At 38.4% G+C, this 18,966-nt stretch overlaps 1 protein-coding gene across 1 annotated transcript in view; it reads left to right on the top strand.

Moving 5' to 3' along the window:
* Positions 1 to 18,962, top strand: part of ANKDD1B (ankyrin repeat and death domain containing 1B) — a 34,202-nt gene extending 15,240 nt beyond the window's left edge. Inside the window, exons 7-16 of the mRNA XM_085322083.1 lie at positions 837 to 935; positions 2,674 to 2,772; positions 4,755 to 4,853; positions 5,754 to 5,852; positions 7,150 to 7,248; positions 9,420 to 9,518; positions 12,682 to 12,777; positions 16,141 to 16,339; positions 17,064 to 17,195; positions 17,541 to 18,962. Coding sequence (XP_085178209.1) covers positions 837 to 935; positions 2,674 to 2,772; positions 4,755 to 4,853; positions 5,754 to 5,852; positions 7,150 to 7,248; positions 9,420 to 9,518; positions 12,682 to 12,777; positions 16,141 to 16,339; positions 17,064 to 17,195; positions 17,541 to 17,599 — 1,080 coding nt within the window. The 3' untranslated portion in view covers positions 17,600 to 18,962. The remainder of the gene's footprint in view (positions 1 to 836; positions 936 to 2,673; positions 2,773 to 4,754; positions 4,854 to 5,753; positions 5,853 to 7,149; positions 7,249 to 9,419; positions 9,519 to 12,681; positions 12,778 to 16,140; positions 16,340 to 17,063; positions 17,196 to 17,540) is intronic.
* The last annotated feature ends 4 nt before the right edge of the window (positions 18,963 to 18,966 follow it).

Raw genomic sequence — 18,966 nt, 5'->3', positions numbered from 1 at the left:
TCCCCATCCTCTTTTGGAGCATTGTATTGTATTAACCTGATGCTACAAAATTCTGAATGCTTTCTCCATATGACAAGGCCAATAAAGCTGAGTGAATTTCACAGAACTTCGTGTTTCAGACTTTGTGTTTCAGAATCTTACCTATGATGAGATCATTTCATCATTATCTATCAGTGCATTTCTTGCACTTTTTTCTTAGACATGTAATATAAGGCCACTATCAGGTAGCCTTTGGTTAGATGTCTGACCAGTGATACCATTTTATGTCAAGAGAAATTTCTTAGGTTGAATTATAAGCAGGTGGAAGAGTTTTTGTTGGTGTTAACCAAGAGAAAACAAATGTAGAACACTAAATTCAGGTCTCCTGCATGAAACTTCTTGGATATACAGGTTGTGGACTATGTTTGCAGAATTCTTCTCAAATGTTTATGCCATGGAAATAAATCTTTGAGCTGCTTTGGGGCCAGTTTCTGAGCATCTCAAGTCTTTTAATGAAACAGTTCGTATGATGAATAGTTCTATACTAAAAATGATTAAGAACTCAATGTTTGGAGCACATACTCTGCTTCATTTGTTACCTTTCCTGGTCAGTTTTCAAATATTTTCTTCAAGATGTGCAAGATGAATATTCTGCTTTTTACCCTAAAAAAATTTTGCCTTTTTTTATTCTTACGCTTCTTGTATATGTCTACAGTTTTSTTGATAAACTTAGTCATATGATATATAAATAGTTATGCAGAGTATACATGCCTATATATATGCCATATATCTAGTAAGTAGAAGCAGAATATTTTTATTTTCAATAATATTGTATTCTTTGCATGATTGTTTTCTAGAAAGGTAAAAAGCCATTTCTTCTGGCATCTGAAAAAGGCCATGCTGACATGATAAACTGTTTGATTACTCTAAAGCTGTTTACATCTGAAAAAGATAAGGTAAAGTTTTATTTTCAGTAGAAGTACAAATGAAAATGTGCTTATAAGATTATTTTGTTTCAGTGTAGTTACTGCATAACCAAGGAATAGGAATAGGGTGTGCAGATGTCATAGTGCTGGATGTGCTATATATTGGATATGGTATATGTTGGATGGACCAACAGTGACACAAAGATAATGATTTTTCAATAATTAATGGAGGACAGTGGAATTTCTGGTCTTACTGTCATGAATCTTTTCCATATGTATTAATAATTCATGTAAATAAAGACAAATGTAGGCTGTCCATTGGAAGAAGGGGACAGTCTAGTGAGTAAGGTGCTAGCTCCAGAACTGGTAGACCCAAGTCCAGTCTTCAGCTCAGCTCAGCTGTGTCCGTATGTCACTGCTATGACCGGCATGACAAGTTTTTCAAAAGGTTTTTAAATACTTCAAGACAGAAATAAACCCTTAAGGGATTTTTCAGRAGTACCTGAACACTTAAATCTGGTTGAATTTTAAGGTGTCTAAATACCTTTTGGACTAGATGATCTCCAGAAGTCCCTTCCAACCTCAACCAACCATTCAAAATCTGTGCTTACTCCTTGCTTCACTATTTGTGGAGTGAGGATGTCAGTGTTTCTCTACATCCTAGGCATTGCAAGGATAAATGCGTTAAAAACTGTGAAATGGGGGAGGTATTTGTTATTAGAGAACCATGTGTGGGAGCATCCAGTAAGTTACACTAGAAAAGAAATGAAACTTTTGTATTCCAGTGTTACTTTAAAAACTACAATACAGTGTGAAGCTCTCCCATGCTAAGCACTTTATCAGCAGAGGTTAAAAGAGCATATTGTCCCAGAAAGATAACCAGCTGAATAGGTAAAACAGCAATGATGGGAGAGTGCTGCAATCCTAGAAGCAGAATAAGTAGGTTAGAACACAGGACAGGAACTCATCTCTTGGGTCACTATAAGCAATCACACTGCACATGTACATCACTTAACAAATGCACCTTTTTGTAAAAAAAGAACCTTTCCCCCTCACTGGTTAGATTGGAATTCCCCTGAGGGTTATCCTTCTCCCAGTTTTCAGCTTCAGTTTGTTTCTAGCCAGTTTTCTATTTATTTTTGTACCACGATCGTCTTCTAGCTCAAAAGCTGCTGCTCTCTTTCTAATGCTTATCTAGATTGCTCTTTGTTTTTATTTGCTTGTTTGTGTGCTGGKTTTTTTTTTTCCACCAGCAAGGAATTGTGCTGCTGTTGGCAAGGACTGAAGATTGCAGAGATATCAAAGGCCTAGATTTTGGCCCTAAATTATTAAATCACTGCTACTTGGGGTGGGGGGGGGGGAGGWGGAGGCTTGGCCAAATCCGCGTCCTTGTAGGATCCAGTGCCCAAAGTTAACAATTTTCTTCTGAACTGTTCTTTAAGAGTTAGAATTTCAGGCCTTTCCACTGGTAATACTCTGAGGTTTTCATAATTTATGAAACAACTGTGAAGTCCTCAGTTCTCTCTTTCAGCAGGCCATCAAAGTTATGTCTGTGTATGTACATGTGAAAAAGCTCCTTTTGAATTACCAAAAAGTCTGAATGTTGGAACATTCTGTGGAACTGCCCCTTTCTCCTTGTATGCAAGAGTGTGACCTGGAAAGACCAAAGGTTTTATATTTAAATACATGTCAGTGCAGGCTATTGTTTTTACTTAACGTTTCTACTTTAACCTGGGTTTTAAAACATCTTTGTCATTTGAATTCCAAGGAAGGAAACACAGCATTGCATCTAGCAGCTAAAAATGGACACAGCGAAGTTGTAGAAATTCTGCTCAAACAGTGGGAAGAAATAAATGACCTCAATCAGGTGAGGACACAGGAATAGGGGAAAAAATCTAATAATAATAATAATAAAAGTTGCACTGACTAGACTTCATTAGTTCTGCTGCTTTCCATTGTTGGTGTCCTATTTCTTTGTCCCTCCTTCAATAGATTCGGCTGTGCTAACTCCTTCAATGTCTCTTACTCTGTCCTCTATTCCATGCGCAGTGGCCTCCTCTACATCTTACATACCCTAACTACCGTGGTAGAACAAAAGGTGGAACAAATGTGGCTGGTTGTAATCTAAGCAGGTGTTACTTCTGTGACATATAGAGATTATGTTCTAGTGTATGTCCAAGGGTGGTGACTGTACAACCTCTCAAGATGTTAATATGATCGCTAGTTTTCAGTTACTGAACTTTGTAGGAACTCATGGCTATGATTTCATGAGTGGCTGAGTGGAGATGAGTCCAATCCTTTGCCTTGTTTGCAGTCCTCCAGTGTTTCTGGCCACATGATCCTGTTCCTTGTACTGCCTCTGGTGMTTTATAGCGCTCTGTGAGACAGTTCCTCATGCTGTCACAGGCAGCTCAGCAAGGAGGCCTCAGATTTATATGTTGTTCACCTGATCTCACTTGGCTGCACAAAACTGACTTCAGACATTGTCAACTCACTTCCCCCCCCCCCCCCGGGTTAGTGTTGATGAGTTCAGCCAGAGTATTCATAAAGTACATACTGTCTATGGAGTTTGTATCCCTGAGTTAATGCACTCATGAGTACATGTGTAATTCATGCTTCATTTTAAGATATAAAGTAGGTATGAAGGAGGGGAGTGCATGCTTAAGTCTAGTCACTCAGTTCATAATTATTGCTTTGCAAAAGGAACTGTCTCTTCCACTTCTTTTGTGGGGGAGCTGGAATGAGTTGAGTGAATTAGTTCAGTTCTCAGTGGGAGGGCATGCCCATCACAGGAACATGTTTCGTGGCTGACAATCTCTTCTGTTGTCCTAGCAKAAGACTGTATAGAATGAGTACAGGACATCCATTCCTAGTGAAGGTCCTTTGCTTCATTCATCAAGAAGAGATTTATGGGTAGAGGGATTATCTCTTAGCTAAATAACTGTTTTTTTCCAGCTGTGCAAGCTTTGAGACACAAGTCCTTTTGAAATTCGAAGTCCTTGTGTTTCTAACATTTGTCCAAGAAAGATATTCCTTCTGTACCCAGAGCTTGTACTACTTTTGGCCCTACTCTGTCATGGCTTAAAAAGTGCTAGCTGGAGATGTTCCATTCTGTGAATAAATAGAGCTCAACACTAGCAATGTACTAGCGTATATTAAAGTTTAACAGAGTAACAGTGGCTGAAGTTCAGGCAAGGAAAAATAGGGAATTATTAATGCTTCGGTGAATGCTGAAACACTGGAGTAACTTTAAATAAACCTCTGCATATTGTAATATTTCACTTGCAGGGGTTAGATCATTGGGCAGCTAATGTAACTTATTTTAGAGACTTGCTTTGGAGACATGGAGATTTTGGGGAGGTGAGAAGTTTGAAAAAAATACACAACAGGATTACTGCTTCTTTTAACTAGTGCTAGAACTGAGAATACATCAGAGATTTGTGGCATTGGATTAGCAGAACCTGGCCTTTGTGGCATGTGCTGACATGATAGTGTCATTGTTTTGTGCCGAATAGCAGCAATTTCTACCCATCGTCTTTGTATCTGTGTCTGCTGATTGTAATGTTCTCTCAAAACAAAGAACACAATTAAGAGCTATGAAATAGTTACACTTTACACTTTAATGGCCATATGTTGACATAAATGACATCCACCACTTAAAGGGTGGTGAGTTGTCTTTCATTTGTGTGTTCACATAGGAGYGTTTGGGTGATATTCTCTTGTTACCATCTCTCTTGTGCTTTGATCTGGATGAGTCTGATTAAACTCATCTGTCTTGTGTCAGAACTTTATAAAATCGGCTATACATATAAACTAGAATGGACATTTTCCTTTCCTTTGTTGGTTTAGAATGGAGAAACTCCCTTTTATTTGTCTGTTGAAGGAGGTCATGAAAAATGTGCTGAACTCTTATTGGAAGCAGGGAGTGACATCAACCTTTTAACTCAAGTATGTAAATAATATTCCTTTAACATGCTGTTACTGGGACATCCTGGGCTATGGGAAGTGTTTTATCCTCTCTTTTCTCTGTGTGCTAGCAATATATTTATTCTACTTATTTTTATGAAACAATGAAAGGTAATAATTTTATTAAAATATGAATGAGAATGTGGAGAATGTTAACAGCACAAATTTTATGTGGAAGAAATATAGTATAGATTTATTTGGCAGCATACTGTCAAATATTTGCTGTTTATCCGATAGTAAAATATATGGCTAGGAAATGTAACCAATTATGGGGTGATTGAAAATCCTCAATTTTGTCAGTGAGTATGACTGAGCTGCTGATAAACCTGTTATCAACATCTGGTTCCTAGATTCCAGGATAACTCAGACTTCTTTAACAGCCTTGGTTTGCCTCTTGCAAGAATTCCCAAGAATTTGGTTCCAGGAAGACAGGGCTTGTTTTATTTAGCGGAAGTATTAAGGGAAAAATTTCTATCAGTTTAAAAAACTTATTCATGTGAATGTGATTGCTTGTTAAAGGTCACACTGAAGGGCCAGGAGATTTATTGGAATTGTCATTGTCTGTGACACAGGATAGCTGACAAAGCTGTTTATCTCTTCTTTTAGAGAAATTGAACAGGACTATGGACTGTTGGTGTTTTTTTGTTGTAATATAGTAACGACGTAAAGCTCCTTTAGTATTTATAAAACCAAATCATACTAACTGATGCCCTACTTAATTTTATATCATGTTATCAAAGGGACCTTTTTTGAAAAATAGCACAAATTTAAATGAAAGATTATTCCATATGGATAGCAATATTCTGCGTGGATAGCAATAGTCTTATTGTTTTTTCCAATAGCAAAAACATAAACTTTTGCTGTTTGTAACATTTATTTCAGAACAATACCAGTGCTTTGCAAATTGCAATCCAGAATGGACATCTATCCTTGGTCACATTTCTTCTTGATAAGAATATTGACCTTGTCCCTAAACCAGAGGTGAGCATGTATTAACACAACTTTTCTGCTGATGTGCAGGACAAATTTGTTCTGTCTTTAAGGCCTTCCTTGAGAATTCCTGCAGCTGAATGAGACTGACTAGCTCTTTTATTATTTTACTGTAAATATTAATGATTTTATAGTTTATGAATGTTAGCAGTGTGAAGGGACTAACCAAAACAAGCTCCTGCTCCACAAACACGTCGAGTGTTTTAAGTATTCTTAGTATTCAAATGTTGTCTCACTTCAGATACAACAGTTGTTACATCTGGGACTTTCTGTGAATAGGAAAATATTTTACACTTCTGCAGTACAGGATGAAAATAGAAATCTGGTCTTTGTGATTTACTTGCCGTAATCACTTGACTGTCATTTAATGTTGTCAAAAAGAATAATTTGTAATGTCTTTGAAAGGATTCATTTTAAAGATTAATCAGTTGTTTAACTTTCTGTAGCCAAAGTAACTCTTAAAATTGTAATATAAGCATTGGAAACATTTCTAGTACAGTGTTGTGTAAGAGCTTTATTATTTTCCTGTAGCCCTGAAGATGAGGCTGTGGTTTATAAAGACGCTAATGAATARATCTCTAGCATTGGTGATTGGCACTGGTATGATTTCTGTTTAGCTGTGTTTAACAAGAAAGTAATGAATCACAGGTCCAACATGCAAATTGATCTTCTGGTTGGATTGTGACTGGTGTTGGACTTGTGCCACAGTTCTTTTCATGAATAATCACTCAAATAACAAAACTTAATTTCTTTCTAGGTATAATTTACAAGAATATTAAAGAAGCAATGTATTACAAAAGTTTATTCCTAGAAAGTAGATTTTGACAGTCGTACACTTGATTTAGAATTATATTGTTTCCAGTCTATTCAAATGAGGGCAAATCAAGTTCTCTGAGGGAAAAGAAATGCAGCCCTGAAGTCTTTTTCTGTGAACCACATCTCACGTATGAATACATTAAAATGAGTGCCTTGCTGACAGTTTATAAGCAGTGACATACTTACTGGTAAGCACTGTGCACTGAAAAATGATAGATTTCTGTAATGTATTTGTTTACAGGCTGCTGTAGTTATCGCATGAGGAGGAGGTGGCTAGTCATGCGGCTCTGTAACAGAGTCTCAGTGGTGTAACTCAGCACATGAAGTTGTGTTTTCTGCAGCTTTAATCTATTCTGGAGCATATCCTGTCCCCTATTTGCAGGGGACACATTTTGACAAGGATGTCTTTTTTTATCTGAATTAAACTTTAATTGAAAGTATCCTAGTATAATAGTGTTTTTTTCCTCCACAGCAGAAGAATTCCCCTCTCCATTTAGCAGTCATCAAAAATCATCTACCTGTAGTAAAAAGCCTCTTGGATGCCAATCATGATATAAACTCCTTAAATCATGTAAGAAAAAGTGGGAAGCACTATAATGTCACTGAGAAAGAAGAGATTATTTGGATTTTGTTTGAAATGGAAATCACAAGTTTGGTTTCTTTGGGTTTTTTTGCTTTGTTTTGTTTCTTTCCTCATGGGCTCAAGGTGCTATTGCACCTGTAAGAGGCAGCTCCCTCTGTACCTTTTTGTGTGTGCGCATCAGTGTTAGTCGCTGGTATAGCCTGTGCTAGTGCTGTTTGTGCAAGATCTGCATAGCAAAATAGTGTATATCCAGAAAATTATTGGATTAGTTTCTTGTTTGTTGTGGTTTAGGAACAATAAATGACAAAAATGTCTCAGAGAGATGGATCTTGGAAGGAAACCCAGTGGCAGAGAACCATTTGCCTGTCTTTAGCTGACAGGAACTCTTCCCCTATAAACTTTCTAAAGTATAGAGAGAGAGAGAGATGTTTGTCACCGGCACTTTTAACTTCAAACTTGTCCCATTGAAAAACTAGTCTAATACATGAAGATTTGATTGATTCAGGATTTTTTCTCTTAATAGCAATTCTGGGCAGGTCTAGCCATATAGTTTTAGATTAGAGGGGTTCTCCTTGATACTTCTTTAATGAAAAGCAATGAAATCCTATGAAGATTAGTGCACTGAAAGAAAAATAAAGGCTTCCCAAGTAGACATGGAACACTGAAGGTACAGAGTTTTTCTGTTTATGTATATTGTTTGGGGGGAAAGAAATAGTCTTTGTGGAATCTGTGGCTTCCCCCATCCCATTGTTCATTTTATTGAAATTTTGTATGTTTTTTTGTGGAAGATAGGTAACCCCCCAAAATCTGTTGTTTGTAGCTAGAGTCAAAATGTGTGTGGTGATAAGCTATTTTGTTGAATAGAATAGACAATTTTGTAAACTTCTCATATATATCTTTTAGAAATGTTGCATTTTTTCTAGCATACTTAAAGTTGCACATAATAGATACAGTAGATACATATTTCTAGATTACTGAAGGAAAAAGGAGGATGCTTTGTTGGAGGAAGTCGGAGGTCATGTAATCAGTGTAGTGATCAGACCTTGAGTAAGACTGTATGYGGAACCCTTGATGATGGCGTATCTTGATGTGTAAGGATCTGTTTAACTCTGCAACCTGTAATTTAAGGTACGATTTTAAGTTACATGAGGACCTAAAAAGTGTTCTAACCACATCTGCAGAATGTAGACTTGCATTATTGGACGAGCATAGTCACAAACAGTTCAAATTAAAAGGATGCTGTGTCACATGAAACATGCTGTGAGACGCRTCCAGATATGCAAGATTTCTATAAATGATAACATATTTTATTTGCTGCTGCGTTGCAGCCACAGAAATCTGGAATATCTTCCTGTAATTGAGAATAGTAAAGAGAAGAGCAAGGAGCAAATACTTTGTGGCAGGAATAGATACCTACTGTGATCATTAGACTGCTGAATTCCCATCCTGCTTGCTGATAGAACTGAGTTTCTTGATAACAGTCTATAGAAGAATAAATAATTAGGTTTTATGTGGATAAATGTAGCAGTGTGGAGACTACACAACTCTCATTTTGGACCCAAAGATTAGACTTGAAGCAGAACATCCCAATCACTATACTTTCTGTTAATAGTTTGTTTTTGTTTAATGTTTTTGTTTGTGGTTTAAGGTTCACTGGAACCATTATGGAGCAGGTAGATCTCTGTTCTGCCAGAGATCCACTCAATCCCACTGTTTGGCAGGCTGGCTATCTATTGCAGACTGTGGCACAATGTACTATCGAAAGTTAGGGATACCTCGTTGTCTCTGCGTGGGAAGGGTTACCTGAGAGGGTGATGTGGGGGTTGGCAGTTGCATGAAGCACTCTTCCCCAAACACTTTGTTTTAAGAGAATTTAAGAGTTTGTTACATTACAGCACACTAGTGGGGAATTACAYTGACCTTTTCTGAAGCCATCTGGAACTCGTGTGTATTTTTCATGTAGARGTCCCAGATGCTCTCTTGTTTGTTTTAAATAAAATTGGCAGTTAGATCATTCAAAAGTTAAATGTTTTCATTCTGTTCAGTATTTTCTAGCCAAGACTGTCTCTCATTGTGAATCTCATTTAGTTTTATATTGTAAGCATTTCCATTCATTGAGGGAGTTTCACATATTATCTGTTTGGTGTTATTCCTTCTAGAGGCAGGAAACCCCTTTACATCTGGCAGCTGATCTTGGCAACGTGGAGCTGGTGGAACTGCTGCTGAAGGCAGGCTGTGATCTGAAGACTGTGGATAAGGTATACTGCGTATAATTCTCATGCAAGCAAGGATTATGTGATTTCTTTGTTTTATTTTTCTTATAACCTTCTCAAGATGCAGGAAATGTATGTGTCCAGCCATCTTTAGTAAAATGAATGCAGCTAAGCATTGTTTGTTACAAGGGAAGTTCCTTTTACTAGTAGCTCATTACAGAAAAAGTTCCACTTTAATAAGGCCTTGCCTGCAGCTTGCAGAGGCTTGAAATTGTTTTAGCGAAGAGCTGTTTTTGCATTCGGATGTGGTGAAAGCTAGTGTGCTTAAAAATGTAAAACTTCTAAACTCCATAGTTTGGAGAGTAAACCCCGCTGTCAGACCTCAGATTTGAAAAGGATGCATGAGTCTTGCAGAGTGAAGTGGTGTGCAGCCAGTACAGCTGTGCACCCACAGTCAAATGCGTTGCCAGCAGGGATGAAGAGAGTTCAGGTTTCACTAACTGCAGTGATGATGAGTTTGCCCTTTAGTACACTGGGCCATCTGAAATTTGTGGTGCCCAGCGTCTGTCAGGACTCATCCAAGATGCATTCAGGTGGGTGCTTAGACTGTGAGACGTCTGTTACTGAAAGTCCAGTCTGCAAGGACTGAGACAAGAATGGCAATGACTGGAAGAAATACCAAAATGAAGTCTCTGAGGAAGTGGCTGTGCAGGGAGAGAGCACTGAGTCTGTTTTCGGGGGATAGTATTTTATTTTATTTTATTTTTTATTTTTGTCACCACTGGATTAACCATGTCCTTTTTATGCTCTTACTATATGGATTTTCTGTATGATTGAATTGACATTGGATGTATATAGTGAGAAAAATCTAGCTCTTCATTAAAAAAAAAAAGAAAAGAAAAAGGAAAGAAAAAAAGACAAATACTTGTCATGCAGAAAACTGTCCAGATGAGGAGTAAAGCTTCATGGAAGCTTTTTTTTTTTTTTGAACCACGGGAAGTTCTGCCTGAACGTGAGGGGGAATTTCTTCCCTGTGAGAGTGACAGAGCACTGGCACAGGTTGCCCAGAGAGGTGGTGGAGTCTCCTTCTCTGGAGATCTTCAAGGCCCMCCTGGATGCAACCCTGTCTACCATGCTCTAGTTGACCCTGCTGAGCAGGGTGGTTGGACTAGGTGATCTCCAGAGGTCCCTTCCAACCTTACTGATTCTATGAGTCTATGAACTAGAATCACCACTTTGTTCCCCAGTCTGACAAGAGGCTCAGAGCTACGAGCATGAGTGACGTGGTTGATATGTTTTAGGAGGCTGAAGTAAGATACTGCAGTGCAGTTAAGTCTTCAGTCATGCCTACACTGGTCAGAGAACTAGTATTCTTATATAGGCTAACCCTGACTGAGGACCTGTCCACTTTAGAAAGTGCCTTGGCTATTGGAAAAATGTCTCTGCCTTTTTATATTCCACAGGGAGACACTGAAAATTACATCTTGATGCTCATTCTGACCTTAAGTACCTGCAAGCCTTTGAGCTGGATAGTGCCCTGATGTTATAGCAGTGTTGACAGATTTCAAGGCATGTTATGAGCATGCAGCTTTGTGCCAGTGTAAATGCTGTCATCTTTCTGCACTGCTTTTTTTTTCTTGATATAGCTGTTTCCTTGTCTGTTTGCTGGATGAGTTCTAGGACCATTTCACAGYTAGGAACGTTGGCAAGTACAAGAGTTTGAGCTGAACTGGTACTGGGGTGCTAAAGATGTTCCCCTTCTTACTCCCTGAACAGCAGACTGGGAGAAGGGAGCCTGCTTGGGTTGCCAGCTCCATGTCTTTCCGATGTCTGTTCCCTGGCAGCAGGAATCTGCAGTCTCCAGGGTGTGTAATGCATCTGTATGAGTTGCCTGCTGTTAAAGCTCAGGAATTGCTTTCTTGGGAGACTTTACTTATCCCTGTTTTCAGGTATGGTTTTGATAGGATGTGTTGGTAGCCAGGAGAGCAATTTCTCTGTATAAGACTGCTCTGCTGCATGTGCATACAGGATCCAAGTGGTACTTGAAGCTGGCAAAGGAGGCYAGGCACCCTCTTTTTTTTTCCACCTCCATCCCTGGGAACGCAGAGTGCCTTTCCAGATGTGGGCCCCAAGGAGCTCTCACAGTCTGTAGCATCTCCTCATGTTAAGTACTTCTATGTGATAAAGATTTCATAAAATGTGAAGTCTTTGGCTGYCAATGTGATGCTTTCTACAAATGGGATAATTAAAATGATCCTGAACAGAGCCAGGAGCTAGAACTCAAAAGGATGTATCAGGGAACTTCATAATAGCTGGAGAGTTGAAATGCCTTATAATTTAATTACTGAGCCTTCYAATTTTAAGGGGTTGGCTTCTTTAGACTTAGTTTTCTAGAATGCCTAGCTCTTGATATGTGGAAAATACCTGGATATTAATATCGGAGGCAGCTCTGCTCAGTGGAATCCACTGAAAGTGGAAGATTACAAAGAGAACCCTTAAAGCCATTGAAATGGCTATACATCAAAGTGTTGGTAACAGAGATTAGTTCAGATAAACTAATCAGCTAAACTGAACTGAGTCCCCTGTAACTGGAATTAAAGCAGTGTCTTTTAATTCCTTTGATTGTATTACCCTCAAAACATTGCCTTCGGTTGTGCACTCTTCAGTTATCATGATAAAGTCATGCAAACGTCCCTGTTTATTGTGTGACTCAGCTTCTCTTACCATCTAGAACAAGACATGGGTTTATCCTTAGGAGTTCTGCAGCTTTATTGCACCATCCCTCTGAAATGCCAGCTAAACCATAGCAGGGGGATGAACTGTATTTGCAGTAGTTTTAAGCCTGGGGTGAATGGGTGATGCCTGGGATTCTGCTAACTTGGAAACAGTGACTGAAGAAAGTGTGTTGATTAAAAAGTGTGCATGTGGTCTGTATTTAAGAGGTTTCTGAAGCCAACTGTACCTCACTAGAAATTCTTTAGGGGTCCACATGTTGAGAAAATTTGACCACCTCTGGATTCAAGGGTTGCAACTCATATAAAGCATAGAAGAACTTTGCTTATAGCCACCTGGAAACTATAACATTGAACATTGAAGTAGATGTAATTTCTGGAAAAAAAATAGTAGGGCTCTGTAAATTCGATAAGGTACTTGTTCTTTATATATATATATGTGAGATCATGTTATGATTCACTATGTCTGCTTTCAGCATGGAAAAACTGCACTAGCTGTGGCATCAAGGAGCAATTATGCCCTCATCGTAGATATGATCATTAAAGCAGAAAGGTATTATGCTAGAAAACAGGTAAGAGACATCTTTCATTACACTAAAGGAAGCTATAAGGGAAAAGCTGATGCTGAACTTAAAGTGGCTTTTGCCTGAGATAATTTCCTCTTGACAAGTTGTAAGACTATCCTTGATAAATTGAGATTAGGAGTGGAAATTGGAAAGCCTCTATCCAGTCCAGGTTTTGCCCCTGACAAACTATAAAATTGTAGACTGAATGTATCATTTTCCAGCAAGATGCACTAAACAGAAGAAGAAGTGGAGACATATTCTGACCCAAATTCAGACTGTGCCATGAACATCAGAGTTGGGATGAGCCAAATAAAAAAATGGAGTGCAGGTGTCTGTCCTTTCTTTGCCAGTGAGAGCAGTGAGCTCAGCTACTGCAGTGAGTGCTCCCTCTTCCGTTTGATGCAGTTAATTACAAAGCTCAAGAAGTAAAAAGGGAAAGAACCAGGCAACCATGTCAAGTAAGGACATTGTTAGATTGGCCTCGATTGAATTTCTAAGCTTGTTTCTCTAGTTGCCACACTTTAAAACATAGGCTGCTTAATGATGGCACAGGATCTTGATTGGGGCCATCTACAATTCTGAGAAAGTATTTATTCTGGTGATGACATTAGCAGTGAACCACAAAGAATGTGCTATACCTACATACTTGCTAAGATAAAAGGAAAGTATTTCAAAGGATGGTGAAGGTTAATTTTGGGACTTACTAATGCTCCATAAATAATTCAGTCTTGTATTGGGCTGCTCAGTTTTTCCTGTTTGGAGAGAGARTTTTATGCAAGCTCCAGGAATTGATTGAATCTGTTGGGTTTTGACATAATGCAACCTAAAATCCCCAAGCTATCATAAAAGCTCTGTTTTCAGATTGGCGCTCCTGAGGGAGTAAAACTTGTCTATTTTTGTTGCAAACACCATAAAAACTGCAGGAATGAAGGTGCTACAGCTATTTATGTAGAGCAAGTAATTCTGTAAGCACCTGAATTAGCAAACTGGGCTAAAAGGACTGGTGAAAGGTATTTGGTTGACTCTGCTTTGGCGTGTAGCTTGAAAACTGTTTTGCTGCTCTTTCTCGTTGCTAAGCTGCTATTTAAATCTGTAAACTTGTAAATTGCTCTCATTCCTGCTTTCTGCTACCAAGTTTTTGTTTTACCAGATCAGACAAGTGCCTCTCAGGGGTGGTACAGGCATACTCGATCCTGTCTGTGTGCAGGTGCATGAACTAGCTGGTCTTTTACCATCTCCTCCGGCCCTACATGTCCATTTCTGTGATATTTAATGGTACAGGGATCTGTGCTGGTAAATCATAGATCTAGATTAATTCTAATGAAAAACACACCCATTAACTGCATGTGTTGTGCAGGCAGTTCACATGAAGCTGATTTGTTTCAGTTCAGAGTTGTCAGGTACTTTATTGTKTCTTTTGGCTCGAAGGCAAATTAGAAATGAAATCATTTGTTACCAAAGAAGATATGACAAGTCTGATAGCAGTGAGCAAGTGATAGTGATGCTCCTGATGTTTTGGCATTGTTTACTGAACTGCCTGAGGATAAGATGTTTAAGCAGATGGTTTCTTCAAGAGCTCAACAGATGTTGGGAAATAGAAATGTAAGTGTTTGTATCCCATTACCTAAGCTAAGCACGCAGCCGTTGGGAGCAGTTCAGATGTTACAGTTATGGAATATAAAGTCATTCAAGTAGTGTTACCGTGCATGAAACTACAGTGTTTTGAACCATTACTGTAAGAATCGTCTTTTTATTATATTGAGCTGACTGTGATCTGTGACAGGGCATCTGTTACAAAAAGAAGTATCACACTGCTGTAAGGAAGTGCACATGATACAGATTTGTGTGAAAGATTGTCTTGTTCTCTGTTTTTCCTTTTTTCTATTTATTGCCCTTCCGCACCCTTGCCAAGGCTGTTTTTGACTGGATTTGAGGGTTGCTGTTTGTGTCCTACCCTAGACACAACTAGCAGCAAAGGGAAGCTGTGGTGCTGAAAGGGAGGAGGGAGAAGATTTTGGTTTTTGATTGTTTTTTTTTTAAGCCCAGAAGGGAAGCACTGTCCTGGAGAGAGCCTGAACTACATCAAGGTTATCCTGTGACATGTCCTAAACCTCACCGTGCATGCTTCACGAACCATGAGAGAGAGTGCAGTAGAAAAATGTGATCTAGCATGTATTACTGCCTAATTATTGAACTGAGTTTTTTTTTTTTTTTTTTTTCTTGCAAGTCTCACATACGGTTAGGAAATAATACTGTTATTACAATTCTTGGCATTTACTCTAGAATGGAGTATTTTATGCTTAGCACCTCTAAAATGTAGCATGCTGCCATTTCCTTTTCTTGTCTAGCATCTGCTTTGTCATCCTATATCAACTTCCTGAAGAGATTTTATTCTGGAGACTGATTTGAAACAAGACTAGCATGTAAACACAATGAAGTATCAAAGTAGTTTGAGCTTACCTACATGAGGAAATAGGATTTCCCCTAGGCAGCACTCAACTGGGGCTGAAATAACTGCTGGAAACTGCTTTTGCAGAGGTGCCCAAACAAGAAGCAACCAACCCCATCATTTCTGTTTCAGGCAAGCCACAGATACTATAGCAACATCATTTTTAACCTGGTGGGTAATACGCCTGTGGTTTAGTTATGTTTTTGGTTTTGGTGTGTATATATATGGTTTTGCCTATGCAGGCAGTAAAATTGGATCTAGGTTCAGTGCACATGTGTTTATTGGTGCTTGGACATTTTGCTGAACGGGGGCCTTGCAAGCCAAACCCAGCAGTTYGTACTGCCATTGCGTGACCTAGTTGGGCCCACTGCAGCCAAGCAGAACTGATAGGGCAAAGATGGGAATGTTTTTGAGAAAGCCTCATGCCGACAGTGGCGAGCCTCTTTTTAGGGAGAGGTTAGCGTTAAGTAAGAGCAAAGAGTAAGAACTGTGGCTGAACCCCAAAACATTTAAAACATCACCTGTAATGCAGATGCAGCCAAAGAGCATTGTAATGCTTGAATATTACTTTGTGTTACTATTGTATATCAAGTGCTAGCAAAAATAAGTGTCTTATTTTGTATTTAACTTAGTGATACATAGCAATAAACACAGGACGTCTTTTCTTTCCTGTCTGTTGTGTTGTTAAAACTGTAATAATGTCACCTGTTCTAAGATATTTTCCAAAAATGTGAAGATTTTTTTCCCCCAAAGTGCTCTGGTAGCCAAGCAAAATAGATAATTCTTATAGTTCCTTTATCTGCACTGAGCAAATCACCTGTCAGCAACCACTTATGACTGTATAGACCACAGTGTTCACTGCAGGCTAAGCAGAAAAGTGTTCCTTCATTACAAAATTTATCATCTGCTTTCCATTTTAGGAACATCTAGAGCATAATGATGCTGAGTCAGACTTTGTTTTGTCTTTCAAACAAGATCACAGTACACAGACCAAGCAAATCCGTTCCTCCCTTTGGAATCTAGCATACAATCACTTGAAACCGCAGGCATGGAAGAAACTGGCTCTGTTCTGGAAGTTCACAGATGGACAAATTAAAGCTATTGAAGAACAGTGGACAGGTAACAATTATTTGAATGGATAGACATAATATATAAGTAATAAATCACAACAGGGCAGATAGTTGCTTTTTAGGCTCTGAGAGTATCCCAGATGCGTGTTGGCCATGCTGCTTTCATTGTTTGTAAAAATGAGCAGTGATATTAAAAACTTGAGGTGAGCGGATACATCCTTGTCCCCAGTTCCTGGCAAATGCTGCTGCAGAAGTACAGGCCACTTGCATTTTCCCTCTTTAGCTGAAGAAATCATCTTTGGGAARCAAAAATAGGAGCAAAGAGCAGCAGGGAAGGGTCTTGCAGTTCWTCTGCTGCTGCAAGGGAAGCTCTCGGCAACAGTGTAATAGAGGAGGACCTTGTACATTGCTCTACTTTCACAGCCTTCATGAAGCAGCTGTCTCTCTTTCCAGGGAAGGCTAATGGTGGGAAGTTGATATTTCTACAGCACATACTGCACTCATTTACAGTAACTCTTGGGCATATTTCAAAAAGTTAAACAAAAGTGAAAGGAAGAAATTAAGATCCATTAGCACTGATTTTTTTTTCCCCTATTAGCCTTCAGTTAAAACTACATTTTTACAAGTCTCAGTCTTCATTTTGCTTCTAGGTGAGAAAGGAAATAAGAATAAATGAGTAGGTTTTAAACCCTCTTAGAACTCTGTATGTGCAAAAGCACAAAATATAATGTTTCCAGCATATGGAACAGAAAAATGCTTTGTATATTGCATAGGAAAAAAAAGTTATAAGGAACATGGACACAGAATGCTGCTCATCTGGTTACATGGTACATTGCTGGCTCATCAGAATCCTGTCAAACATATATATGAAGATCTAAAGGAAGCAGGATTTCAACATTTAGCTGGTAAGTAGTTTCATGATGTGGGCAGCATATTTGTGGTGTCCTCTGCACAAATACAGTGTGATGCTGAGGTTCCTGCCCTGCTAGGGGAGATGCATAGCTACAGCAGAGCTGGAGGTCATTCTCTTCCTTCTGGGAATCTGCCCTTGGTAGGAGTTGAGAATGGTTGAGGAAGAGAGTTGAAGTCAAATTTGGTATTTCTGAAGGAAGAGAAAAATATGCAAACTGTTTCCCTCCTTTTTCTTGCAAACATAGTTAAAATCTGTTCAGCCCTCCTTCAGTTAGATTAGTGCTGACCCTATAAAACGCAGTGCCTTCAAGCAATTATTTCTTCCTCTTGCTTTACAGAGAAGATCAGAGCTGAAAGTAGCACTGACAAGGAGTCCAGAAAATGTGCAATTTTATGAGTTCTTCAAGAAAACATGGTATATACAATGGAATTATATGCCAGATGGAAAGTAGCTTTCAAATACAAAATTTTTTTTTGGAAAGTAAAATCTATTTTGAAGTTGTACAACTTTTTCCAACCTAGAAGAACCTGCACTCCTGAAACGCCAGTTAGTTGTTTCTCTTGTGCTTTGCCCTACAGTAATTTACAGCTTTTAAGAGCGAATGGCTGGCTGGCCATTTATGACTACATGGTTAAGTAAGAGGTGCCCTTTCTGCCCCTCCCATCCCGTGAAAATTTCTGTAGCTGGCTTAACATTGATATAATAATTCCCTGTTGGAACTGCACAATTAAGCTATTTTGTTTGACATGAAATATAAATGAGATGKTTTTTAGCTGAAAGAAATTAAGTGAAAATTATGTGTATAAATCAACAGTTCCAGAAATAGGTTGGCATCTGGCCTCATTTGGGATTCAAGTTTTTATACAGTCTATTGCTAGGATTATAGTTTTCCTGTCTGAAGAGGGCTTTTCCTCTTGATTAGTGCTAGGACCTGAAACAAATATATCTTTTTAAGCATTTGATTTATGTAGTGAAAATACACAAAAATGCCATGTCTATAACCATCTGTAGCTGGCTGCAGAGCTTCTCCAATCGTGGCATATCCTTGTATACATACTTAAAAAAGGACACTTGATACTTTAATACTTAACATATTTAGAATATTCATATTTACCTAGTTCATGTTTTGAAGTAATAGCTGGTAGTGTTTTTCTGAAGATAATTAAAGGTTTTGTTTAGATTACTGAAAATATTTTACATCTAAAAAATAATGTAAACATCTATCTTCCTAGTCTCCTTTATACCAAAACAGCAGTTCTAGCTATGTACAGACAGACAAGGCAGTATTTCAGTTCCTTCATTAAACCTAAAATGACTTTCTACTGAACCTTACTGTTTGTATTAAAATTATGAACTCTGCCCTCCTGCGTGCAACATCTTTTGACATGGCTGTATAGTTCTACCTGAAAGTGAAGAACAGGTAGGCAACTGCCTGGTTTTGAAACTGGGGATCTGAGAAAAATCACAAAGTGTTTGATCTACAATGGGTAAACTTTAATTCCTACAATATTAGCTTGAAAAATTAAAAKGCTTAGTGATTTGAATTAGGTAACTCAACTGAACCAAATCACATCCTGGTTGTGAAGGCTACCCCCTTGTTCTTCATTTAAGTATGATGTAGGATTTAGGTCTGAAGTTATAACAGGATCTTTTAGAGCATATGTAACTAACATAAATCTGATTTTTACTTGAAAATGGGTATTAGTAACATTGTAACTAAACAAAAGAGCTTCAGACAAAAATGTCACATTTGATCCTTTATT

The sequence above is a fragment of the Rhea americana genome, unplaced genomic scaffold, assembly GCF_003343005.1.
Source record: "Rhea americana isolate MKP2758 unplaced genomic scaffold, rheAme1 scaffold_74, whole genome shotgun sequence".
In the NCBI taxonomy this organism is placed as follows: Eukaryota; Metazoa; Chordata; class Aves; order Rheiformes; family Rheidae; genus Rhea; species Rhea americana.
Note: the sequence above shows the minus strand (reverse complement) of the source record. Positions and strands in the feature narration are given on the sequence as shown.